We start from the raw sequence: 27252 nt of genomic DNA on the forward strand, positions 1-27252 counted from the left end.
GACTTGCTAATTTAGGAAGAAATTAGTCAACCATAAACAAAATAATATTAAATCACCATGACAATTTTTTCTACTACACTAGAAAATACAGACTGTTTAGTACTGTTAAAGGAAGTTAATTTAAACACCTTTTAAAGGCACAAAAGCATAGGTATAATCTAGGAACTGAATTCAGGTTGGTATAGATAACCCTGTGTTGGGATTACGACTACACAAAGACGGATTTTATAACACACCCCAGAGCATTCTGTATCCAATCACTCTTACTCCAGCTTTCCTGAAAGCAGGCACCACAGAGACCTAGCCCAATGATGCTGTCATTCCAGCCAAACACTTTAAAAGCCTGTGGCACATTTTTGCCAAATATGCTTAATGGTCGCAAATTTTAAATCTGAGAACAGATGCGATTTATGGCAAGAAATAACTGTCATTGAGAATTATATCTGGCAAGTAGATCAGGCAAAATGAAATTTTGGGGGTTTAAAAAAAGGAGGGGGGATTGGGCATGAGAAGGGCTCAAGGATGCACTGTATGACACGGCAATGTAGCCAATAGTTTGTAGTAACTGTAAATGGAAAGCAACCTTTAAAAATTGTATAAAAACTTTAAAATAAAAAGAAGAAAAAAAAAGAGGATTGACTAAGGTTTTTAGTGAGGCACGTTTTCCTAAAAACTATAAAAGCAAATTTAAAATGGAAATCCTGAAGTTCCCATTGTGGCTCAACAGAAATGAATCTGACTAGTATCCATGTGGATGCAGGTTTGAGCCCTGGCTTCGCTCAGTGGGTTAAGGATCTGATATTGCCGTGACCTGTGGGTGTAGGTGGCAGACACAGCTCAGATCCTGAGTTGCTGTGGCTGTGGCATAGGTTGGGGTGGCCACAGTTCCGATTTGACCCCTAGCCTGGGAACCTCCATATGCCACAGGCGTAGCCCTAAATAGACAAGTTAATTAATTAATTAACTAAAATGGGAATTCCACACCTTTTGAGAAGCAACATTATCTATGTAACAAGAGTATTGTATTCGTCTGCCATGTTCTTTACTGATGTTTTGTTCTCCAGATTTTAGACAATAATCGGATAAGAGACCATACTGGCTCCTCATAAAACATTCCCTCAGTTAATCTGTGTAAACTTACTAGATAATTATCACCAATTCAAGGTGAAGACACTGAATCTGAGTGGTTTAAGCAACCTGTCCAGTTCACACAGGTAGAAAGGGAGAGACAATTCATAATCACAACACACACACACAAAATCTACATAGTATATCTGACTGTAAGAGGTTTTTGACCCATACTTTTGCTCCTCTCCTGATTACTCTGTCCCTATAATAGCTGCTACCTATGGACATTTTTGCATTTGCCCACTGCACTGCAAGACTGCTCACTTATCAATGCTCCCTACTTAATGATGAGCTTTCAGAGGGAATGGCCCACACCGTGCTCACCTCTGTAATCCCAGAACACCAGCCTGTACTTAGCACATCTCTATGCCTTTTCTCTTTAGGACTCAACCAAAAGTGGTTCTGATCTGACCGAGCACTCACAGGTGGTGAACATTACAGACCCATCATCAAACCCTTAGCTGTTCCACCAGCTTCAAGACACCCAACAGCCACCACTACAGTCAGGGCAGGCTCAGGCGGAAAGAAGATTCATTGAGATCAGCCTCAGTTTGCAGGGCCATTCTAAAAGTCGTGTTTAGACACTACATTATGTGATATATAGGGCTTCTCTGTTTTACGTTGAATAAAGCTGCCTTTGTACTCACACTGGTCCACCTCCAGTATTCATACACATTCTAGAAAACAAAATTACAGAACTACACCACGCTCTCATGAACGAAAAATATGACAATGCACATCATCAACAGCACAACATAAAACTGTGCCAAAAAGCTACCTTTTCATTACATGACGCCACATGATTTATATGCTTTCCTACACAAGAAACTAACAGGATCAGTTATGAATGACATTTTTTAGAATGTTACAGTACAGCTACAAAATGACATAGGTTAATATCTCAGGAGACATCAAGCCTCTCAAAAAAAATGAGTATCTATCAGATCAAGTATGTTTTGTTAAAGCCTTAGAACTAAAAGGAAGATAGAAAAATACAGACAACCTAGTACGAAGATTAGTTAACAGCATTAGTGATACTTTTTATTCTTTTAGGGGACCTTGTGCCTAATAAATCTTAGAGTATGCGGTTTGTGGTTTCAGTTTTCTTTCCGGTTCTAGAAATTGACTATATCTTTTTCTGGTATTTACCTTTCTCTTCCTATCCTCCACTCACCTCTACCCCCTAAACCTGCTTTGGATGTCTGCTTTAACCTTTCAAGATGAGGCAGTGATTCAAATGGCATGACTTCTTGGCTAATGAGTTAAAAATGACAGCATCCTATGACTGTCCTCTCTTTAAAGTAAGATTAGTTGTGTAGAATACCAATCTAATTCTTAGAAGCAGAAAGCACAGGAAGCTCAACGTTCCAAGAAAAGTTAATAATAATTGATTCATCCTGGCTACCCAGGAAATACACGGAAAGGACCTGTGCTCTATGCAACTACTGACCACAAATCCATCTAGTAATACCAACCACCGAGGGATAAGGAAAATAGAAAAAGAGTTGAGGGAGCAAAGGCACGATGACTTAAAGGCAGAGGAAGAAAACATCAGAAACACCGAGCTGGGAGGGAATCAGATGAAATAGATCCATGTGAGTGAGCTCCAGAGACAGACGCAGACAGAGGCAGGTTTCAGAGGGGACCCCAACGATGGACGGCGGGGTGGATGGAGCTGAGTTACAAGAGGTAACAGGAGAAAGACAGGAGGTGCTGGTGAGGAAGGAGGCACGCCCAAGGAAACAGAGGGTAAAGAGAACAGAAAGCATTTTCCACAGGAGGCTGAGTCAGAGAAAAGGCAGGAAGTAGGTAAAAATGCAAAGACACCGAACAAGAAATTCTGGACAGATGAGAAAAAAATATAAAAGTGAGACCAGGTGATAAACAGCTAGGGTGGAAAGGCAGAAAGAAAGGGTGAAGTTAAAGAAGCCCCTGGGAAAGAAATATTAATGAAAGACAAATGGTTTCTGGAATTTCACTTTATTCAATTTTCAAATCTGTTCTCTGGTTTCTGTTTCTCTCTGTTGGGGAAAACTGGATTAATAAGAACAGTGGTTTCCACAAGTTACAGAGGAGAAAAATTATTGATGAGGTCCACTGACTTAGTAGCAAAAATAAGAGCAGAAACAAAATGAAAATTCTGTGATGGAAAAATTTCCTTATGCCAGTAAACGATCTCAGCTCTAAGCTGCAAACTAACTCTCAGACGGCCCGCGTGTTCAGGACCTTCACAACCAACTGCTTCACTTGTTCATCAGAAAAGCGCTCTCTCTGTGAGCTCGTTAGTATTTGGAGGAATCCCTGCTTCTCAATACCTCCCTAAACAAGAGAGCGCTGATAAGAAGGTATCGTTTTCATCAATAACGCTACAGAGAAGTTTGATGGAGGCTGGAAATAAGGTTAAAACAAGGACAGGGACAAGATGTTGTAAATGTCCTATAAGCTGGCTCCCACTGAAAACAGAACATTGAGATCCTCCTTCACTTCCATCTAGAAACGGGAGAGGAAAACAAAACACTGAACCAGAACATTAAAACAACAAAGTAGAGCCACTCTGAAGAAAAGCAGCGAATTTATTCTACTCATGATCTTAGAAAATAACCAAGGATGGAAGAGCTACCAGACCAAATGTCTCTTTCCTTTTCTTTTCTTTTTTTTCTTTTTTGGCTAAACCTGCAGCAGACGCAATTTCGCAGGCCAGGGATCAAATCCGAGCCACATCCTTAACCCACCGTGCTGGGCTGGAGATTGAACCGGCAACACCACAGAGACAAGCCAGATCACTAACCCACTGCACCACAGTAGGAATTCTGCGTAATTCTTACTTTTAAGCTGAAAAAAATATGGATCAACTTTCTTGTCCAAAAACTGTGCAAGAAAAAGCAAGCACATACGGAGGCCAGGAGGAAGATAAAGGAAGATGGACCTAAAGTCACAAAGTCTGAACATGCAGCAGCGCATCCCTGAGAAGCAGCCAATTCCTCAACAACCCATGCCTTTAGTAACTCTTCAGTGAAATGGGTTAACAAAGATCATGTGAGAACAATGTGAAGAAACACACGTGAATCTTCTCATTAATATTTGCAGAACTATCTTCTTTTGGCTGCTCAAAAATCTTAAACAGCATCAGGTTGCTTCTCGAAATCTGCCTTTTCTTCAGTGTTGTTTTCTCTTTGCTTTTTAGGGCCATACCCACAGCACATGAAAGTTCCCGGGCTAGGGGTTGAATCGGAGCTGCAGCTGCTGGCCTACACCACAGCCACAGCAATGCAGGATCTGAGCCTACAGCAACACCGGATCCTTAACCCACTGAGCGAGGAGGCCAGGGATCAAATCCACAACCTCTTGGATACTAGTTGGGTCCGTAACCTGCTGAACCACAACAGGAACTCCTCCTCGGTGTTACTTTGTTTGTGTGTGTGTGTGTTATGTGTATGATTTTAACTACTTTTCCACGAATATCGTACCGAGTCACTTTGCCACGCAGTCCATTCACAAGACATTATTATTTACTTCTGCTCTTTCTGGCATGGGGACACTTCTTGAAGGAACAAACCTGGTTCTTTGGTCTCTACTGAGGACACGCTGAAACTAGGGTTCTCTCAAACTCAAAGATGACATGGAAGCCAAACTGTGCTGTTCCCAAGGTAAGACGCCTTGAAAGGGGAAAAAAAAAAAAAAAAAAAAAAAAAAGTTAAAAAAAAAATCAACCTAATTTTAAAAACAAAAACACTCTGATAAAGTACTGAAAAGTCTCACGCAGTTACACTAAGATTGAAAAACAAGTAACTCAGATAAAAATTTTAATCTTTCACTTCAGCTTAAACTATATTTTAAAAAAGGGTATGACTGATTGTTCCTGAAATTAACAAAACTTATCAGTTAAAAACTATAAGGAGATTCTAGTGACTGACATTTTCAGCTTTACCATGGCAGGGGCAGAAGACAGGCTGTGAGAAAACACTACTTCTCTGCATTCATATCTTCCTTGCAAATGGTATGAACAAGCCATGGTTTATAGACAACTATAAAGGGAGCCATGGAACTGATGCTCTGGAAAATTTCTTCCAGCCATAAAATTCTGAAGCGAGATACTATCTGGTGATAAAATCTCAGATGGCACTGAAGCGGCTGGAGGCAAGTCATTCGACCTTGCCCAGATGTTCTTATCTATAGACTACGGGGCTGGTTCTGCCTCCAGTAGGAGGTGGGTACCAGGATCACTCAAGGATGGTTTAAAATACAGATGCTCAGCCCAGGCCCAGCTCTAAAGAACCTGAATCTCCGGGATTCAATTCAGGTACCTGTTACTGTTACTTTACAATAAACCCTGGGTCATTCTGACGCTTACTTGTACTTAACCATTACAATAGGTCATGTCCAGAATCCAGCTCTACAACCCTAAGAGTCATAAAATGGGGCAGCAGAGAGGTCACTATATTATCCCAGCTTAATAGGCTTTAAAAACAAATGAATCACGGTATCAGCTTCTCTTTCCCTCAAAACCCCTCGTTCAGAGAAGATGCTGAAATTAAGCTAACATGCCAATTGGATCAATCACTTCAATGTTGATTATTTTAGCCCAAGTTTTCCAAATTTTATCCTAGGATATTTAAATAGAACACAACTGTGGGACAACAGTCACAGGTGTAAGTTTTGCTTTGCTGACGGGCCATCCCCGAATGTGAGCTGATGTGAAAAGGACAGCAGCCCACGTGGCCTTATTGGAATTGTAAAACTGCCCCCAGACAAACTTCACGACCGCCTACCCAGCAGAAACCACTGGCGACTCAGAACACCATACCTGCAGAATGAGGGCCCTCCCTGGCTGCTGACCAGGGCGGTGGCCCACACGTCACTCGAGGGCACGTCCTCCTCCGGTTCCTGGACAGCGGCTGTGCTGATGTGTGTGCTTCCCTATCTGCCGAGTCATTTGGATTCAGCGGATTCTGTTGAGGCCCAACACCCCCCAAAGAACACTGTCAGCTCCCGACCAAAAGGGACACAAAACTGGGCTTTCAGGGAAGGCCATCTGTCTTCATCTGGCTGGATTATGTCTGGAGGCCCTCGTCCAACTCAAAGTGACTTCACCTCAGGTGTGTCACCCAGTCAACAGCACCATTTTACGTTGTTTTGGTTTTTTTTCTTTCCCCACTGAGAAATATGACTTGGTTTGAAGAGGTCTCCCGGCCCCAAGAGTGTTCTTACTGTCCAAGACAGGCTGAAAAAGTGGGTCAAGATTCCACATGAGGGCTGCCAGGCACAGGAAGCCTTCCATACTGCTCCCGTCCTGGTAAATTACACCCACTCCGGGTTTAAAAGTGTTTAAAATGGAAAAGTGGTTAAGGCGTGTCATTCAACATTGTTTAATAGTGCAGAAGGAGTTACTTGGCACTGAGTTAGAACTTGAACGATCCTTGCCCCGTGTCCTGGTGAATCACTGTCCTAGAATTCAATACCCAGAGTCCTACTCCCCACTCAGCTGCTTCCCTCTTGCCCTCAGTCATTTCAAAATCCAGTGTCCCCACCACCGTGTCATAATCAACCTCTTCCACCTGAAGAATCCAGTACAGTTGCTGCAGCTCAGTCACTGCCATGGTGTACACGACTTTGATATTTGAAAAAGAAAAGTTGGGGCAACCTTTAGATCTCTCTCCCATCTCGGACAAGGTAACTGCCCCCCGAACCAGGGGACCCACTCTGACTCAAGTGCCAGGCTGCCTGGGTTCACATCCCGTCTCCCTCCTTGCTACTCGCCTTGTGGTCATGGGCAGGTGACTTCATGACCTCGCTGTGTCTCTGTCTCCTCATTTGTAAAACAGGATTATAACTGCATCTGTGTCAAAGGGTTGTCAGGAGGTTCAAATAAACTAACGTTGTAAAGGCACTGGAGACAGTGTCAGGCAGATTTTACGCACAACACAAACGTTAGCTATTAGTATCTGCTTTACTTAACACCAAATTCTCATACTGTTCCCCGTGGGTACACCATGGCTGCCCAACTAAAATGCTACCTACTCGAGGATGGGGACCACATTGTGAACATTCCTGATGCTCTCCCACAGTAGCTAATATTCACTCAACAGGTAAAAAGAAGCCTACTCTGTGTATGTTAGTATACTGGATGACCAAGGAAGTTCTCAAACACAGGCCAGCACGAAGGAATCTTCCCTGCCTCCGAGCTGCCTGTATTTGGGGTGGGGAAACAAAACACGGGGAACACTCAGGCGACAATATAAAGCTGCAAGAGATTAAATGCCAAAGTGTGTGGCAGAAACAGCTGACACTCAAAGGGTGCATTGTGAGCTGAGACTCCGGAGAAGGCGAGGCTGCCCTGCCCCTAAAGGTGAGTGGGATTTCCACTGGAGGTGAGAACAGAGAGGATTCCAGCCTATCTCTTCATTGCACAAGTATTTCCTGCACACCTGCGATGCAGACACTGTCCCCGCCTCCGGGCAGATGGCCAGGAGGGACCCAGAAAAGGCCCCTGCACCCCAGGAGCTGAAAAGGGCACCCACTTGAGAGCCGAGTTCTGAAGGGAGGAAGGAAGAAGGACCTGTTCTCCAACCTGGTGAGACATGACATGGTTTAAATGCCTCGTACACACGAGCCAAGGCTGGCATTCTGTCACCCCGGCCTCCAAAAGTGACAAATGTACAGAAATGGCTGGCATGAGAAATGACAAACTTGTCATAGGCTGTATTCTAAGTGTGTTCCATTGTTCCTTGAGGCATGTTCAAAGGTTGATTCTCCATATTTCCAGATACATAGAAGAGAGTTATAGACACAGTCGGTATTATCAGAACGGTTTTCATAATAGAGGCTGTGGAGGCGCAGCCGCTAAATTGTGCCCCAGTGAAAGCCTATTAACCAAAGCTCTGTGCTTTGTCACTTGCCATCCCTTTCTCTTCTTTCCTTCTCCTACTAGTGGCTGCCCACAAATATCAAATCTCTACTAGGAATGTGCCTGAACATGCATGTGGTGGCAAGAATCAGTCACGATGGGTGGAAATAGTAACTCCACGGAAAAGACATGCATGCAGCTTTTGCTTCCTACATCCTTCCACTGATGACAAATCACTCATCCCCTCCCCAGGGAAAATGCCTTCAGGTCAAAGAAGGTTCTCGTAAAATCCTAACCGGCAGAGCATTCTCAATCCTCTTCCTCCAGTGATGGAGCACTATCTGAAAATACGCTCCAACCGCAAATACGACACATTTCCAAGCACCTCCCTCCCTCATCCTCTGCACGTTCTCTCAGCTATTTCTGCTCTCACAAGATGCAACTGCTGGATCCCACCATCATTCTCATCACTGTTATTCCTCCATACATCATTAAACTGTATCTCTGGAAACACAGTCAAAATAAAACTTCTGGATTAAGGAAGTCAAAACTACTCAATTAAATCCAGTCAAAAAATTAACTTTTTCTTTTCCTTTCTTTTCTTTTGGCCACCCCCATGCCATGTGGAAATTCCTGGGCCAGGGACCACATCCAAGCCCCAGCTGCCACCTCCGCCACAGCTGCACCAACAGCCTAACTCACTGCCGAGGATCAAACCCAGGGCTCTACCGTGACCTGAGCCACTGCAATCAGATTTTTAACCCACTCCGTCATGGGGGGGAACTCCAAAAACTTAACTTGTTAATGCACAAAATACTGGACTGGAATATGTTGAAGACATTTCAAGGCAAACTGAAAAATCAGGTAGAACTCCTACAGCATGGATTACCCAAGATTCTTAACATTCACAGGTATGTTAAGAAGTAATAGCCAATTCACTGTTTTTTATTTCCTTGGTTTGGTACTAGAAAATTACTCTTCCTGCTTGACTGTCATTTGTTAACTCTTATTAAGAATGTCACTTAGAAACTAAATATGGAAAGAGGGGGCCTTTCAGAAGGGGACATTAAGGCTTTCCCAACATTTACCTTTATCCAGTGTCCTAAGCCTGGCCTGTTCATTGCGTGACAATGATACGTAATGGCAACTTGGATAAAGAGACATGACACAGGGCTTTGGAAACTACTGAATACCCTAATGAAGGGACTGACTGCCCTTCCATGTAATTGTAAAGCCCTCTTCCAACTTGAAAAACACATTCATTTACTCTCTGAGTCATTATATACTGCCAACACCCTTATTTTACAAAAAAAAAAAAAAAAACTGAAAAAAAACAGAAACAGAAGTAATTAATGTACATATTCCACACTTGGACACATTCAAATCAACTCGTGTACTCAAATATTTCTGAACAACCTATGTTTATGCAAAAAGTTATCTGGAAGATTAAATGAAAGAAAGTATGGCACAGGCCTGGCAAACACTCGGTAGGTACTCAACATTACCCAATTATTATTGATTCTAATTTTCCAACTTTGGAGTTGTACTAAATAGTTACAAAACTACATATATGATTATATATACATACTATATATAAGCTAATATGTTACTACTAAAAATAAAGCTTTTGTTATATACCAAGGAATGCTCTTCCTCTACAGAAGAGTTGAGTTTAATTTTAACAGAATGATCCACAAAGAAGCAGAGAAAACTTGCTAAGGGTAGAGTGTTAAATCTTAGCTCTAATCTCTGCTTGTCAATTAAGGATACAACCTCTACAAGGTCTAGTATGAATTATAATCAGCAGTCAGCTGATCCTAGAGAACACGCTCAAAATGAATAGTTAAGACCTCGAGCACGTGAACAAGTGGCCATTTATTTGCAAGGCTACGCCAACCGCTGAAATCGGATTACTTCAATGCTGATGCTGAAATCCTACATAAATTCTTTACCTGTCTCGAGCTAGAATTTTTCAACTCTTTACACACACACAAATCTTAAATACCCCAAAGTCACTTTAACAATAATACTACAGCATCCTGGGCACATCCAGTTTTTAAAACACTTCAATACTCTCAGCACGCATCATTTATTATGACAAGAAAAGTGCAGCAAAAGTGTGGAGAGCACGTGCTTTCCTAAGTAAATACTAAAAGTAACCCTCTGCCCTCATTACGAAAAGAGAAAATCTTTGCGTTTCCAGCTAAATCTCGACCGTGGGCCAAGGCACACTCGTTCTCCCGCGCGGGTAGCGGCGCCCAGGAGCGCCGAGGCGGGACGGGAAGCTGCTTGCGCTCCCGGAGGACCCGGCCCCTCTCCCGGCCCGCTCGGACGCGCCGCGGCCGGACCCACGTGGACCTCCAGCCGGCGGCCAGACCCACCGCCCTGGAGCCCCGAGGTAGCAGCAGGCCGGGGTAGCTACGGGTCCGGGAGGCGGGGAGGGGCCGGGGGCGGGGCCGGCGCCGCGCCACGGGGGAGGGAAGGGAACCGGGCTCCACTCACGCGCCCGGAGGCGGCACCGGGGCCGTCGCTGCGCTTCTCCGGTTCAAACCCTGAGAGGGGGGCGGGGGGGAAAGACCTGGCTCCTTGTTCCATCCGGAAGCCAACGGGCCGGCAGGAAATGACGAAGCAGAGGTCGTCCGGGTCCGTTCGGTAACCGGCTCCGCGCGTCCGGCCGCAACTGCGGGGGAAGGAGCCCCGAGCAGAGCAGCCCAGCCTCGCGCCGCCTGCGGAGCGAGCAGCGTGAGTGGACCCGCGCCCCGCGCCTGCGGCCGCCCGGCCCCGCCCCCGTCCGGCCCCGCCCCCGCCGTGCGCCCCGCCCCGGCTTGTGGGGGAGGGGGAGACGGGGAGGGGCAGGCGCCCCCAGCCCGGTGCCCGGCCCACTGCCCGCCGGCGTCCGGGCCTCTCAGCCGCTGCGCCCCGCTTGAGCCTCTCAGGCGGGAGGGAGTAGGGAGGCTCCGAGTTCCGGAAACGCGGATGGAGAGGTGGAAGTCGCGGTCTCCCCAGCGCGAGGCCGGGGCTGGCTGGGGACCGCTGGGTTTAGCGGACGCGCTTTAGGATCGCACCGTGCAGCCTGCGGGCGCCGGCGCCCAGGCCGCTCCTGCCCTGGCCGCTTACACGGGGGTGGGGGATGGATTTCGAGGTGCCTGCTTCACCACACTTCTTTCCAGGACCTGGGGGTGTCACGGGTCTGGGTGGGGCCTGAAGCGTTCACGTTTGGGGGTTAGGTATGTGACTACACTTCCCTCCATACCCTGGCCTCGACGGCTTTGGGCAAGTTGCAAAACCACCACCACCATCCCCGGTCTTCGGCCAAATGGAACTTTAGTGCCTCCCAGCAGGCGGGTTGTGAAAATTCAGAGAATGCGGGCGCTGCCAGCACAGGCGCCCTCAAATGTTAATTTCCTTCGTCTTAGTGGAAGCCCTGTGAGCTTATACATTTCCGTTTGAGGAACTCAAACCTTTAGGGATTCAGAGGACTGCAAGAAAATCACACTTAGGAGTTGGGCTGTGTTGAAAGACACTCTTGGAGCTCTATAAGTGATTCTTATCTGAATTTGTTTCAAGATAGGAAAGCTTTGAGAGCTAATTGCTGACAAGTGATCCTCAAAATTGAACCACCTAAATAGACATGGTATCAGGAACTGCAAATCAGGAAACTGTTTTAAAACTTATGATACGGAGTTCCCGTCGTGGCGCAGTGGTTAGCGAATCCGACTAGGAACCATGAGGTTGCGGGTTCGGTCCCTGCCCTTGCTCAGTGGGTTAACGATCCGGCGTTGCCGTGAGCTGTGGTGTAGGTCGCAGACGCGGCTCGGATCCCGCGTTGCTGTGGCTCTGGTGTAGGCCGGTGGCTACAGCTCCGATTCCACCCCTAGCCTGGGAACCTCCATATGCCGCGGGAGTCGGCCCAAGAAATAGCAAAAAGACAAAAAAAAAAAAAAAAAAAAAACCTTATGAAACAGTCACTTGAGCCCAAGAAGAGTTCTTGTTCTCTACCTAAAAGTTTGTCAAATGAAATCAAGCCCTAGTTGTCATACTTGTCAACTTTATCTCTGGATACTTACGTTCAGCATCCTAGTATCTCCTTACTGAAAGAGTTCAAGGATGACTTTACAGGAAAGGTATGTCCAAAAAAGTTCAATTTTCTCCGGAAAGCCCTGAATGACAATCCTAAGCACATGGTGATCTTGCTGAAACATTAGTTAACTTGCCAGGAATGAACCAGAGTGATGCCCTTAGGCATTTTGCCTTAGACTCCAGACAAAGGCACTCATGGTCTGCAGACCACTCAGCAGGTGTGTGTATGTGTCCTTGGTTAGACGGTGGCAAGGTGGAAGGGGACCAGTCATAGGTCAGGCCACATGGGAGCCATGATCTGGATTATAACTTTGAACAAGACCATTGCTTATTCCTGACAGCCTTACAGAGTGCTGCCATTGGTCATGATGGAGGGCAGGAAAGGCCTACCCTCAGTGCAAATCTTTCACAGCTATACTACTAAAAATAACTCAAGTGAGTGTCCCGGAACTTTGGAGCAGGAGTGGCGTTGCATACCAATCAAGTTGTATAATTCACATTAAAATTTCACCATTCTTGGTCAGCAGTATTTCAGAATCCTTTTCTAAATATCAAGACTGGTGTATTTGTAGCAGGAGGAAGACAAGTTCTGTAGGAATACACACTTTATTGAGTGGCATGTGGCCAGAACTTTGTGAAAATCGAAGCAAAAAATTAACCAGGCTCAGATGCTGTCAGGGTTAGAAAATAGGTAGGAAGCATTTTCATAGTGTGTCAGATAAGAAGGCACCTGCAAAATGTGCCAGTGGCCATGCTGAGTTCAGCAGTGAGAGGACCTGGTCCTTGCCTTCCTTGGGAAAGGAATTCCGCAAAGAGACCAAGATTGTGAAGCAGGTGTAGAGTTTATTAAAAGCAGAGTATGTGTGAAAGAACACACGGGCAAGCTTGCAGAATGAGCTGCTCACAATTAAGGTGACTCAGATTGGTTTTATTGGGAGGGGGCAGGAAGAGTACTCTGGCTGGTCAGGGGTCAGGGGTTGTCTCTAGCCAACTGTCTTGTTTGGGCCCATATTTGGTCTGACTTATGCACATCTTTTAGCCAAGATGGATTCCAGCATGAAGGTTTCTGGGAGGTTGGCAGGATATATTGTGGGCTGGAGACCATCTCTCCTTAGGCCCCCTCCCTAGATTGAGGGCCTTCTTTGTGTAGGTATGGGGCTGGAAAGTCCCTCTCAACCAGAGTTGGCGGGGATGAAATTGTGGTCACTTGGTCTCTCTCTTGGCCAGGTCCTGATGCTCCTGTAGGTGTCTTGTCTTGCAGTGTCATCAAGAGACGGGCCATAGCCACTCAGCCCGGGGTGCAGCTGTCTCCTACCTCAATGCTACCTGTTTCCTTCTCCAATTTGTTCATAATTCCCAATCCCAAGGCCTGCCACTCTCACATCATTGTTGTGATGTAAGATCCTCCTTCAGCATCTCAAACCAGACACCTCACATCATCTCTTATTGCCAAAAACACAGTTGTTATTTTATATTGGCACCAATGAAAATCTGGGGGAAAATCATCAAAGACACCAAAATCTCAGTTTCCATAAATTATGAAGACACTTGTAGTCTCTGATGTTCCAGAAGTTTCCATTTCTAAAGTAGAATGATTACTTACTACAAATCCTAATGTTACATTCAGAGAAACTCTGAAACTTTAGAGTTCAGTTTTAAGGAATAAGAATTGAAATTGCGAATAATGCCAAATCCCACCCCCCTCCCCGCCCCGCCCCGTGCCTTCCAATCTCTTAAAAAAGAAAACAAATCCTCTTGGGATAGAACAAGATGGAAGATAATATGAGAAAGAAAAAGTATGTCTGTGTGTGTGTGTGTGTGTGTGTGTGTGTGTGTGTGTGTGTGTGTGTATAAAGGGGGAGTTCCCATCGTGACTCAGCAGGATGACTAGTAACCATGAGGATGCAGGTTCCATCCCTGGCCTCACTCGGTGGGTTAGGGATCCAACATTGCTGTGAGCTGTGGTGTAGGTCCGAGACCCAGCTCAGATCTGGCCTTGCTGTGGCTGTGGTGTAGGCTGGCGGCTACAGCTCCAATATGACCCTTAGCCTGGTGGGAACCTCCATGTGCCACAGCTGCAGCCCTAAAAAGACCAAAAAAAAAAAAAAAAAAAAAAAATGAATGTATGTATATATATATGACTGAGTGACTTTGCTGTAGCAGAAATTGACGCATTGTAAAGCAACTATACTTGAATTAAAAAAAAAATCCCATAACCAGTCTTTAATACCTAGAAATTGGGTATGGTTTAATAATTACATTATATTTAGATCTTGCATCTATTAATTTTGATCATTTAAAATAAGTTCCCTTTTTATTATTCTCTGGCTAATTTTTATAAGACCAATATTTGTATTCATCAGACACCAATAGATGTTTCAGGGAAATTACTCTTGCCCTCAGTGTCTAGAATTTAAATTAAATGACCATTCATGATACTCACTTTATTGTAAATGAATACAGTCTGTTTCATTCATTTTATGCAGAGGCAAACTGTTAAGAAAAAAACAGAATCTGCACTTAATATACACTTATTAACTTAACTGAGGCAAATCTACATTAAAGAACATTTTGGAGGCTCACAGGACAGATTGCAAGATATTTCAGTGGAGGAATTTCTGCAATGCCTTTATTGTTGTAGGATGTCTAGAAAAAAAAATTGCAAAACAATTTCTTGGACATTCCAGCTACTCATTTTCTTGGTATTAGAAAATGACTGTCTTATTAGAAACTATAATGCCTATCATTTGTCCAGTTTTTCTTTTTTTCTTTTTTTTTTTTTTTTTTGTCTTTTTGCCTTCTTCTAGGGCCGCTCCTGCAGCATATGGAGGTCAAATTGGAGCTGTAGCCACCGGCCTACACCACAGCCACAGCAATTCGGGATCCAAGCCAAGTCTGCAACCTACACCACAGCTCACGGCAACGCCGGATCCTTAACCCACTCAGCAAGGGCAGGGATCGAACACGAAACCACATGGTTCCTAGTCAGATTCATTAACCACTGAGCCACAATGGGAACTCCAGTTTTTCTCCTTTTGATAAAATGTCTGAAACAACACTCTGAGTTTCTTTCACAGATTATGTCACTTTACTTAGACCTAGCTAGTTTAGATTTAACACAGGGGAGGAACTTTCTCTTTAAGGAAAAATTCAATTAACTTCCCAACTGCAAAGTAAGAAACTGTAGCTCTTTCCCTTGCTATTTGATATCCTGGCTGTTACTGGCTCTTATTTTCTGTGGGAATGTCCAAAGAAGGCATTTCCTTGAATAGAAGTCCCAGCTGTGTAAATAGCAAAAAGTAACTTTTTATCCCATAGTTTCTTTCAACTACATTTGGCCAGGAGGCCCAAGCTAGATAAAGCTCCAGACAGTTTTGGTTTTCCAGATGCATTGGGGTCTATGGAAGAGCCTGGTCATGACTGTTGCATCTCACCTAGGCTACTATCCTGGGTCCAGCACTGTCCTGTTCTCCAAGCATCGCAGCAGTTGTTTGGGCCTGTATTTGGGGGGTTTGTTGTTGTTGTTGTTGTTTGTATTTTTCTTTTAAGGGCCGCACCCACAGCATATGGAAGTTCCCAGGCTAGGGGCTGAATCGGCGCTGCAACTGCCAGCCTATACCACAGCAACACCAGATCCGACCCGCATCTACAACCTACCCCACAGCTCACGGCTATGCTGGATCCTTAACCCACTGAATGAGGCCAGGGATCGAACCCACATACTCATGGATGCTAGTTGGGTGCATTACTGCTGAGCCAAAGTGAGAACTCCTGGGCCTGTGTTCTAAATATTCAGTTGCTTTCATCTGAGTGATGATTACAGTTTGGAAACTGTGCATTGACATTTCAACTCATATCCTTTTAGAAATATGATTTTTTTTAATATCGACTTTTAACTTTTTGGGGGGGGCTTTTTAGGGGCCACACCCTTGGCATATGGAAGTTCCTAGGCGAGGGGTTGAGTCAGAGCTATAGCTGCTGGCCTATGCCATAGCCACCATATTGCCAGATCTGAGCCAAGTCGTTGACCTACACCACAGCTCATGGCAATGCTGCATCCTTAATCCACTGAGTAGGGCCAGGGATCAAACCTACATCCTCATGGATACTAGTCAGGTTATATCTGCTGATCCACGATGGGAACTCCCTGACTTTTAACTTTTATGTAGGAGCTATGATGCTTCAAAGTTGAAAAAAAGGGGAAACGTGTAACTTGTCTTAGTGATTTGGACCAAGGTTGGCCAATTTTTTTCTTCACAGGCCAGATTGTCAATATTTTAGGCTTTGAGGACTATGAGGCAAAAATGTAAGATATTCCCTACTACTTATTACTGTTTAAAATGTATCCATTTAGGAGTTCCAAGGTGGCTCAACAGGTCACTGCTGTGGTTTGGGTTCAGTCTCTGGCCCAGGAACTTCCATCCCTTGGATGCGATCAAAAACAAAAAAACAAGCAAAACAAGATAAAATGTGGCTTGGCAGGTTAAGGACCCAACTAGTATCCATGAGGATACAGGTTTGATCCCTGGCCTCACTCAGTGGGTTAAGCATCCACCATTGCCTCTAGCTGCAAGGTAGTCTGCAGATCTGGCTCGGATCCAATGTTTCTGTGTCTGTGGTGTAGGTCACAGCTGCAGTTCTGATTCAGCCCCTGGTCTGGGAACCTCCATATGCCACAGTTGCAGCAGAAAAAGCAGCCATAAAAGGAAAAGAAGAAAAGAAAATGTATCCATTTAGAAATGTAAAAACCTTCTTGGCTCCTGGGCCATTCAGAAACAGGCAGTGACGGAGTTCCCGTTGTGGCGCAGTGGTTAACGAATCCGACTAGGAACCATGAGGTTGCGGGTTCGGTCCCTGCCCTTGCTCAGTGGGTTAACGATCCGGCGTTGCCGTGAGCTGTGGTGTAGGTTGCAGATGCGGCTCGGATCCCGCGTTGCTGTGGCTCTGGTGTAGGCCGGTGGCTACAGCTCCAATTAGACCCCTAGCCTGGGAACCTCCATATGCCGCGGGAGCGGCCCAAAGAAATAGCAAAAGGACCAAAAAAAAAAAAAAAAGAAAAAGAAACAGGCAGTGACTAGAGCTGACCAGCAGGTTCCATGTTCACCAGCCCTTGTCCAGACATCAAACCATCACTAACTGAAAGAAGCCCTGCCATCTTTGCTGCCTTACAGCCCCATGCCTGCAGGTTACGGAGTAATGGGTGACGATGGTTCCATGGATTACAGTGTTCACGAGGCCTGGAATGAAGCCACCAACGTTTACCTGGTTGTGATCCTTGTCAGCTTTGGGCTCTTCATGTATGCCAAGAGGTAAATGCTTTAACATCTCAGGATAGATAAGAAGCTGGGGAGTTCTCGTCATGACTCAGTGGTAACGAACCCAACTAGGATCCATGAGGACGTGGGTTCAATCCCTGGCCTTACTCAGTGGGTTAAGGATCTGGCGTTGCCATAAGCTATAGTATATGTCACAGACAGGGCTCAGAGCCTGTGTTGCTGTGGCTGTGGTGTAAGCCAGCAGCTGCAGCTCTGATTTGACCCGTAGCCTGGGAACCTCCATGTGCCATGGGTGCAGCCCTAAAAAGCCCCCCCAAAAAGAAAGGGAGGAAGGAAGGCAGGGAGAGGGAAAGAAAGGAAGAAACTGGGCGTCTCAAAGATTTGCAGATTGGTTGGTTTGTTTTATCTAAATTAACTGCCAAAAATATTTTCATAGCATTTTTGTTCCGGATCTGAAAGCTCTATCCATTTGGGTCTGCCCTCAGATACTGGTCACCAGGATTTGGCTTTGAAAAAGCCAGTTGCTCTAAGAGAGGGGCTTTTAGTGCTGCTCCCAGCACCCGGACCAGCTGCTCTGTACCCCCATTCTATCATTTCTAATAGAGCTCATTTTATCACGCAGCCTGGGTTTACTGCCACCCTTGGATGAGCACATATCTTGGCCCACATCCCTGAAATGCAGAAACTCTAATGCCTATGTGTTCAGCCATTCTGTCTTTGCATGTTTCAAGCAGCCCCTTCTGTTTCTTGGGCGTGACTATGTCGTAGCACTTATTAAATAATTTTAGTGTGGTCCGATTACATGTCTGGCCATCCCATGAAAACTCAGTCCCCCGAGAACAAGGACTTTCATTTAACCTTTGTGTCCCTGATGGGCCACAGAGAGTGAACCCTCAGTAAATATTTCCTGCTGCAATTCCAGCTGCTCTAGCACAACTTAACTGTTCTTTTCTGCACTCCCTGGCTCCTTTCCTTTAAGTACAGTGGAAAAGGTCGGGGCAGGGAGGCGGGGGTGCTTTGAAGAGGAAAAACTGTAATTGTTGGACGGAGTTGCTTCTGCTCTTAGCCACGTGCTTCATGGCGTCCTCTTCCAAGGTCAAAGGCATTAGATAGTTCAGAATAATTAGTCATCCAAGAGTAATTGATGCTTGGCCTGGGGAACAGCTCAGAGCCCACACTTGCCATCAGACACTCAGGCTAGCCTTCATGACCCCTGAACAGCTGGCCCACTGAACGCCTGTACTCTCTGGGGGTGGGTGAGAGAAGCCTCTAGAAATCATGGGGCGAAGGGACACTGGCAGGTAACAATGTTCTCCTAAAAATAGCCACTGCCTCCTCCCCACCCCAGAACAGAAACAGACTCACGGACATAGAGAACAGACTTGTGGTTGCCAAGGGGGAGGGCAGAGGGAGTGGGATGGACTGAGTTTGGGGTTAGTAGATGTAAACTATTATATTTAGAATGGAGAGACAGGAGAGCTCCCTGTGGCACAATGGGATCGGCAGTATCTTTGCAGCGCCAGCATGCAGGTTCAATCCCTGGCCCGGCACAGTGGGTTAAAGGGTCCACTGTTGCCACAGCTGCAGCCTGGGTCACAACTGCAGCTTGGATCTGATCCCTGGCCCAGAAATTCCATATGCCGTGGGGCAGCCAAAAAAGAAAAAAAAAAAAGAAATAGAATGGATGGACCACGAAGTCCTGTTGTATACCACAGGGAACTATATCCAGTCTCCTTGGCTATATGTGTATAACTGAGTAACTTTGCTGTACAGCAGAAATTGACCCACAGTATTATAAATCAACTATACTTTCTAAAAAAATTTTTAAAATAAAAGCAGAGATACATTAATTAATTTTAACTAGATGGCCCCACTAAGGCCATGCTACTCTATTTAAGAAATACATTTGGGGGAGTTCCCGTCGCGGCGCAGTGGTTAACGAATCCGACTAGGAACCATGAGGTCGCGGGTTCGGTCCCTGCCCTTGCTCAGTGGGTTAAGGATCCGGCGTTGCCGTGAGCTGTGGTGTAGGTTGCAGATGCGGCTCAGATCCCGCGTTGCTGTGGCTCTGGCGTAGGCCGGTGGCTACAGCTCTGATTCGACCCCTAGCCTGGGAACGTCCATATGCCGTGGTAGCGGCCCAAGAGATAGCAACAACAACAACAACAAAAAGACAAAAGACAAAAAAAAAAAAAAAAGAAAGAAATACATTTGGGGGGAAGGAGTGGGATAGACTAGGAGTTTGGGGTTAGTAGATGCAAACTATTGCATTTGAAGTGAATAAGCTATGAGATCCTGCTGTATAGCACAGGGAACTATATCTAGCCACTTGTGATGGGACATGATGGAAGATAATGTGAGAAAAAGAATGTGTGTGTGTGAGACCGGGTCACTTTGCTGTACAGCAGAAATTGACAGAACATTGTAAATCAACTATCATAGAAAAAATAAAAATCTTACAAAAAATTTAAAAAGAAATATATTTGAAAGTTCCCATTGTACACAGCAGAAAGAAATCCAGCTGGTATCCATGAGGATGCAGGTTTGATCCCTGGCCTCGCTCAGTGGGTCAGGGATCTGGTGTTGCTGTGGCTGTGGCATAGGCCAGCAGCTATAGCTCTGATTTGACCCATAGCCTGGGAACTTCCATATGCCATGGGTGTAGCCCTAAAAAGCAAAAAAAAGAAAAGAAAGAAATATGTTTATTCATTGTTTTCTAAAATTAAAATCTGTTCACATTCCTTTTCTTCTCTAACCCAGTAATTTGGCTTTATTTGCATGACATGAGAGGGAGAGAAAAAAATCATCTTATTTTGTTTGTGCATTTTTCCAGACAATATGACTCCTTTGCAGGGATCGAGGCGTGGCTGTCACTTTGTTGTATGAAGTGGGTGTGTTCTGCTCCTTCCTTTCCTTCTTCTAACCCTGTGGCTGTGCACGTACTGCTTCATATTTTTAGTGAAAGAACCCTTGAGCCAAGGAGGCATCTCAGAGGAACAAACTAGAAGATGGACTCATTGCCACCTACATTCTTTTATTTATTTATTTTTTATTTTTTATTTTTTATTTTTTTGTCTTTTTGCTATTTCTTGGGCTGCTCCTGCGGCATATGGAGGTTCCCAGGCTAGGGGTCGAATCGGAGCTGTAGCCACCGGCCCACTCCAGAGCCACAGAAACACGGGATCTGAGCCGCATCTGCAACCTACACCACAGCTCACGGCAACACCAGATCTTTAACCCACTGAGCAAGGGCAGGGACCGAACCCGCAACCTCATGGTTCCTAGTCGGATTCGTTAACCACTGCGCCACGACGGGAACTCCCATCCTTTTAATACCACTTCAGATTACTATGATCACAAGAATGTTATTGTCCTATAGATATGGCTGTAAATCTCTTCTGCATTACTTTTGTGTTTTAGGAATAAAAGAAAAATTATGAGGATATTCAGTGTGCCGCCTACAGCAGAAACTTTGTCAGAGCCCAACTTTTATGACACAATAAGTAAAATTCGTCTAAGACAGCAACTGGAAATGTATTCCATTTGTAAGTATACTCTGTGCTTAACTACATACGTAAGCATATTTAAGATAAGACTTTTGGGGAGTTCCTGTTGGGGCTCAGCAGGTTAAAGACCCCACATTGTCTCTGTAAGGATGCAGGTTCAACCCTTGGCCTCACTCAGTGGGTTAAGGATCCGCAACCCGCGGCGTAGGTCGCAGATGCGTCTTGGATCTGGTGTTGCTGTGGCTATGGCATAGTAGGCCTTAGCTGCAGCTCTCATTTGCCCCGTGACCTGGGAATTTCTATATGCCACAGGTGTGTCCATAAAAAGAATAAAAATTTTTAAAGAAAAAAAATAGACATTTGGAATTGAATCGTGTTGGCAGAGGTTATCAGAAACAGCTGATAATGGCATGGGGAATATTCAATATATTCAATATCTCATAATAAACCATAGTGGAAAAGAATATGAAAAGAGCGTGTACATATAACTGAATCATTTTACTGTGCAGCTGAAGCTAACACAACATTGTAAATCAACTAGACCTCAATACAAGAAATGTTTTAATTAAAAGGAAAAAAATAGCCAAAATGAAAACATAGTGCCTTTTCCAGATGCTCAACATAGTATCAGCAAACCCAGGTTGCATGAAGTTAGTGTTTTGGGACCCTTCACTCAGGCTGGGTCCTTCCAGGGCCCCAAGATGAGCTCTAGCAATGTGTTCATGTGGTCAATATTTTTGTAAATTTTACAAAAATTAGGTATTTTAACAACCGATGAGACTGCAATCTGGTCTTCTTCCAGTTTCCATCTTTTGCGCTTCCCTTGTGCATAGTGGCACTGAGGTGGCTGAGAGCATTTTGGGGATCTGGCTGAGGGGATGTTGAAGTCACTTTCAGCTGGGTTTGAAGTGTGTGTTTGTGGGATTTGCGGTCACTTCTGTTACAATTCAATGATTGTGTGTTATGGAGTTTGTAGTCACTTCCGTTAAAATTAAATTGTTACTCCAAAGCATTATAGGAGCAGCTTCCAGGAAGGTGGCCTCAGTGTGCAAGGCCAGAGGTCATGGCCTGGGATTAGTGTGTACTATAGTACCGAACACTGTGATGTGTGGGTGGTGGAGAAGAAGCAAAGGTTAAAGGGTGGGGAGCCAGAATGAATTATACATCTAAGCCACAGCCTTTGATACCACCACTTAAAAAAATGAGGTGTGGGAGTTCCCATCATGGCTCAGCAGGACAAACCTGACTAGTATCCATCAGGACGAAGGTTCAATCCCTGGCCCCGCTCGGTGAGTTAAGGATCCAGTGTTGCTGTGAGCTCGGTGTACATCACAGATGTGGCTCGGATCCTGCATTGCTGTGGCTGTGATACAGGCTGGCAGCGGTAGCTCCACTTTGACCTCTAGCATAGGAACTTCCATATGCCACGGGTGTGGCCCTAAAAGGAAAAAAAAATGAGGTGTGGTTTCTACAGTGTATCATTAAGGGAGAAATAGCAAGATGTAATCATATATATGCTAGGATGCCACTCCTTTCAAATCAAATGACCAGAACATCCCTATCTATGTGCAATAAAAATGTGCTATAGAGTTATGCAGTTATGGGGGAAGGCTTGGGAAGGTACACCTCAGATTATTAACATTCATTACCTTAATGAGAACACTCGGGGACTCATGGAAAAAAGACTGGACATTTTTAAAAGAAAGATGTCTGTGGTAAAAACTTAAATGTGTATGTGCATGTGCATAAAAAGAAGCAAGAAAGGAGTTCCCGTCATGGCACAGTGGTTAACGAATCCGACTAGGAACCATGAGGTTGCAGGTTCGATCCCTGCCCTTGCTCAGTGAGTGGGTTAAGGATCCGGCATTGCCGTGAGCTGTGGTGTAGGTCACAGACACAGCTCGGATCCTGCGTTGCTGTGGCTCTGGTGTAGGCCAGCAGCAACAGCTCTGATTAGACCCCTACCCTGGGAACCTCCATATGCTGCAGAAGCAGCCCTAGAAAAGGCAAAAAGGCAAAAAAAAAAAAAAAAAAGAAGAAGAAGAAGAAGCAAGAAAGAATGATCAGCAGGAATATTACTAGTGTATCTCTCAAGTGGAATGGAATTTCAGGCTACAAAGTAGAAAAAACATATATGCATAGTTTTTCTTTTTTGGCCACACCCATGGCATGCATACAGAAGTTCCCTGGCCAAGGATCTAATCCAAGTTGCAGCTGCGACCAATGTGAGGTCCTTAACTCACTGCACCACAGTGGGAACTCATGTACATACACAAATATATCTATCTATATATTAATATAATATGTTAATATATATTGTTCATATATTATATATTAATATGTATTATATTTATATATAGGTATTTATGTATATTTTTATATATTTTTAATAGAAGTAGAACCTCTAAAGATTTTTCAGCATCAATTTAATGTGAATGTAGTTAACGCCCCTGAACAGTCCAGTTAAAAATAGTCAAATTGGCAACTTTTGTGCTTTTATATTTTACCACACCAAAAAATCCTTAAGGAAAACTTGATTTAAGTATTAAAAAAAAAAAAGCAGGAAGCCAGAAGATCTATATGGAAAATTATAGTAAAGGATTAGGTTTTTCTTGATGCCTTGTCAAAGAAGTTAGCTCCTCTCAAAAAATATGTTCAATAGTATAGGCTATACCATCATGAATTCAGTGTATGGTTCTTTTTTTGGTTGATGGGAATGGCATAAAATATGTCAGAATTTCTGTGTTTAAGGGTGTGTTAGTTTTTCTGTTTTTTGAAGTCCCTTTTGCCCCATAAGGTGTCATAGTCACAGATTAGGGGGATGAAGACGTGGACATCTTTGGAAGCCATTATTCTTAGAAGTAGTGAGTATTTGCCCATTGAAAGAATCCCATCACATTGGTCATTCTTACTGTTGGTGACAAATCGAGTCCTGATTTAGCCTGGAGGTTCAAGAGGAAATAGCAAACACAATTCTTTTCTTGAAAGAGGACTCCCAAAATTGTATACACTTTAGGCCACAAAAATCTGGATCCACCCTGAGTGTATAAACAAAAAGTATCTCTTCATTGGCTGGTAAAAACTTAATGTAGAGACTTAAATTTTTATTCTTTTAGCTCAGTGAATTTTATTACACTTACAGTTGTACAATGATCATCACAACCCAATTTTATAGCATTTCCATCCTAAACCCCCAGCCCATCCCCCCTCACCCCCCAACTGGTCTCCTTTGGAAACCGTAAGTTTTTCAAAGTCTATGAGTCAGTGTCTCTTCTTCATAGAAGTTTATCATATCCTATTTTTAGATCCCTCATATGATGTTGGTGTCTCACTGTCTGACTCACTTGGCATGATCATGTCTAGGTCCATCCATGTTGCTGCAAATGCCATTATTTCTTCCCTTTTTATGGCTGAGTAGTATTTCATTGTATATATGTACCACATGTTCATTTTTCACTCCTCTGTCAATGGACATTTAGGTTGTTTCCATGTCTTGACTATTGTATAGAGTGCTGCAGTGAACATTGGAGTACATGTGTCTTTTCGAATCATGGTTTTCTCTGAAGTGGGATTGCTGGATCAAATGGTAATTATTTTTAGTTTTCTGAGGAATCTCCATACTGTTTTCCACAGTTATTGCACCAATTTACAATCCCACCAACAGTGTAATAGGGTTCCTTTTCTCCACACCCTCTCCAGCATTTATTGTTTGTAGACATTTTGATGATGGCCATTACGGCTGGTGTAAGGTGGTACCTCATAGTAGTTTTGATTTGCATTTCTCTAATATTAGTGATGTTGAACATCTTTCATGTGTTTTTTTGCCATCCATACGTCTTCTTTGGAGAATTGTCTGTTTAGATCTTCTGCCCACTTTTTGATGGGGTTAGAGACTGAAAGTTTTAAAGGTACAATGAATGACATTCATGAAGATTTCAGCCCTGCACTCTCTCTAGTTTCAAGTTAAGACCTTCAATAACCATTTCTCAGAAGCACAAAAAGAATACCGGATTGCATATCTGCTTTTTCTTCTAGTTCATATTAACAACATTCAATAAGTCTCTTCCGCTTATAAGTTAAAATATAGTCAAATTACTTATGATGTGGACAAAAGCATTAGTAACTTATCTTGAGATGGAAGTATGAGAAAAGAAGAAAATCAGCATTGCAAATCAACTATACTTTAATTAAAAACTTTTTTTTTTCAAAGCTGTATAAGAGTTCCCATCGTGGCTCAGCAGTTAGCAAACCCAACTAGCATCCATGAGGACGCATGTTCAATCCCTGGCCTTGCTCAGTGGGTTAAGGATCCGGCATTGCCATGAGATGTGGTGTAGGTCACAGACGAGGCTCAGATCCCATGTTGCTGTGGCTGTGGCGTAGGCCAGTGGTTATAGCTCCGATTGGACCCCTAGCCTGGGAACGTCCATATGCCGCAAGTGCTGCCCTAAAAAGACAAAAAGACCAAAAAAAAAAAAAAAAAAAAGAGAGAGAGAGAGAGCTGTACAGCAGAAATTGACACATTGTAAATCAACTCTAATAAATTTTTTAAAAAGAAGAAAATTACAAAATGTTCATTTGAGTAGTGTTCACCCTATATTTTCATGCTCTGAATAATCCTGATGTACAAAACAATAATAATAAACATCTGAGGGCGTTCCCGTCGTGGCGCAGTGGTTAACGAATCCGACTAGGAACCATGAGGTTGCGGGTTCGGTCCCTGCCCTTGCTCAGTGGGTTAACAATCCGGCATTGCCGTGAGCTGTGGTGTAGGTTGCAGATGCGGCTCGAATCCCGCGTTGCTGTGGCTCTGGCGTAGGCCGGAGACTACAGCTCCGATTAGACCCCTAGCCTGGGAACTTCCACATGCCATGGGAGCGGCCCAAGAAATAGCAAAAAGACAAAAAAATAAAATAAAAATAAAAAAATAAACATCTGAAATTGGATATCAGCAGTGCTGAGAGATTAGAGTACCATAAAATGTAATAAATTTCCTCTAATGAAAAAAATTGTGTAATTCTTTACTGAGAATCCTGATTTGACTGATTGAATGATGTGAGGTAGTAATCATTTTGTTATTTTATTAATTGTATCTCCTTTTTTCTTTTTTTTTTTTTGTTGTTGTTGTTCTGTTTGTTTTTTAATAGCAAGAAAGTATGATTATCAGCAGCCACAGAACCAAGCTGACAGTGTACAGCTGTCACTGGAATGAAATCTCAGAAAATGAGCAACAGAAGTGATCATTGTTCAAGCGTATGGTCTCCTCATTCTACTAAATCATCAATGCCTTTTTTTTTAAAAAAAAAAATTGTCTCCAAAAAAATCATCATACTTGTGACTTTTTCCTAGTTTTCTTTTTGTGTATTTTGTTTCGCTTTCTTAAATTGCATCTCCAAATCATTTGTTACATAAATTTAAAAGGCCTCAAAAGACCTGAATGCAGAGATTCTGCCTATACCTAACGAGGATCGATGGTGATTTCACCATGGGAGACGTTTCGTTTCTTCAGGATACAATCAGAAATAAAAACACATCCTTGGAAGCCAGAGTCTAGAGCTGAGGCCACCTCGATTTGAACTTTTTTTGCCAAATTAAAAAATAAAAATCTTGGAGTTCCCATATGGCCCAGTGAGTTAAGGATCCAGTGTTATCACTGCAGCAGCTCAGGTCACTGCTGGGGCAAAGGTTCAATCCCTGGCCCGGGAACTTCCACATGCCGTGGATGCAGTCAAAAAAAAAAAAAAAAACTAAACTAAACTAAAAAATAATAAAAAGAAAAATCACGTTACTGGAATAACTTCCTCTTAAATTGAGTTCTGGGATAAATGTAGAATGGATATCAGACTAATTAATGTGTGTTCTGATGGCTGTTGTTACCCCTCTATCTAGTTGAATTCATCTTTGCTCCTTCATAATTTGCACAGTGAACTGGCTTTTCTACATGGCAAATTCATGAAGCACACCCACCCATAATCATGGAAGCTTTCTGAGACTGGAATTTGTTCCCCTACATAGTATTCCCAGGACTTTCTTCCACCAGAAAAGTCTTCTCTCGCCCATGTTGGGTCCATGCTGCTGAAGACATGGGCACCTCTGATTGGCCATAGCAACTTGCTTTTTAGTCATGAGACCATCATTTAATATGACTGTCTGATTTCTGATGCTTTTTCAGCATAACAAGCTTCCCTGAACTGTCCTGTCTTATATCCTTTGGTACTGTACAATGAAATGTTTTTGCCTGATTTTTCATATTTCTCTAAATAAAAGCTGGTTGGAAATGGTGGCAGGAAAGTTTACCTGTCCATGTAACTGTCCAAGAATTCATTTTGGGGCGTTCCCGCTGTAGTTCAACAGGATCAGTAGTGGCTTAAGAGTGCTGGGATATGGGTTCGATCCCCAGACCAGATCCAGCGTGCCA

The 27252-nt window shown here is 43.9% G+C and overlaps 2 protein-coding genes across 4 annotated transcripts in view; one reads left to right on the forward strand and one right to left on the reverse strand.

Moving 5' to 3' along the window:
* The window catches only part of SLC20A2 (solute carrier family 20 member 2), a 114189-nt gene extending 104328 nt beyond the window's left edge, over positions 1-9861 (reverse strand). The window contains exons 1-2 of the mRNA XM_021078067.1: positions 5933-9861; positions 4596-4784 (exon numbers count right to left, since the gene is read on the reverse strand). The gene's annotated coding sequence lies outside the window, so the exon portion shown is untranslated. The remainder of the gene's footprint in view (positions 1-4595; positions 4785-5932) is intronic.
* Positions 10145-27136, forward strand: SMIM19 (small integral membrane protein 19). 3 transcript variants are annotated; one of them, NM_001190224.1, is given in 5 exon segments: positions 10175-10370; positions 10575-10714; positions 17224-17361; positions 20749-20873; positions 25982-27136. In NM_001190224.1, coding segments are annotated over 3 exon segments (324 nt in total). In that variant the 5' UTR covers positions 10175-10370; positions 10575-10714; positions 17224-17227; the 3' UTR covers positions 26047-27136.

This window comes from Sus scrofa, chromosome 17, assembly GCF_000003025.6.
Source record: "Sus scrofa isolate TJ Tabasco breed Duroc chromosome 17, Sscrofa11.1, whole genome shotgun sequence".
NCBI lineage: Eukaryota > Metazoa > Chordata > Mammalia > Artiodactyla > Suidae > Sus > Sus scrofa.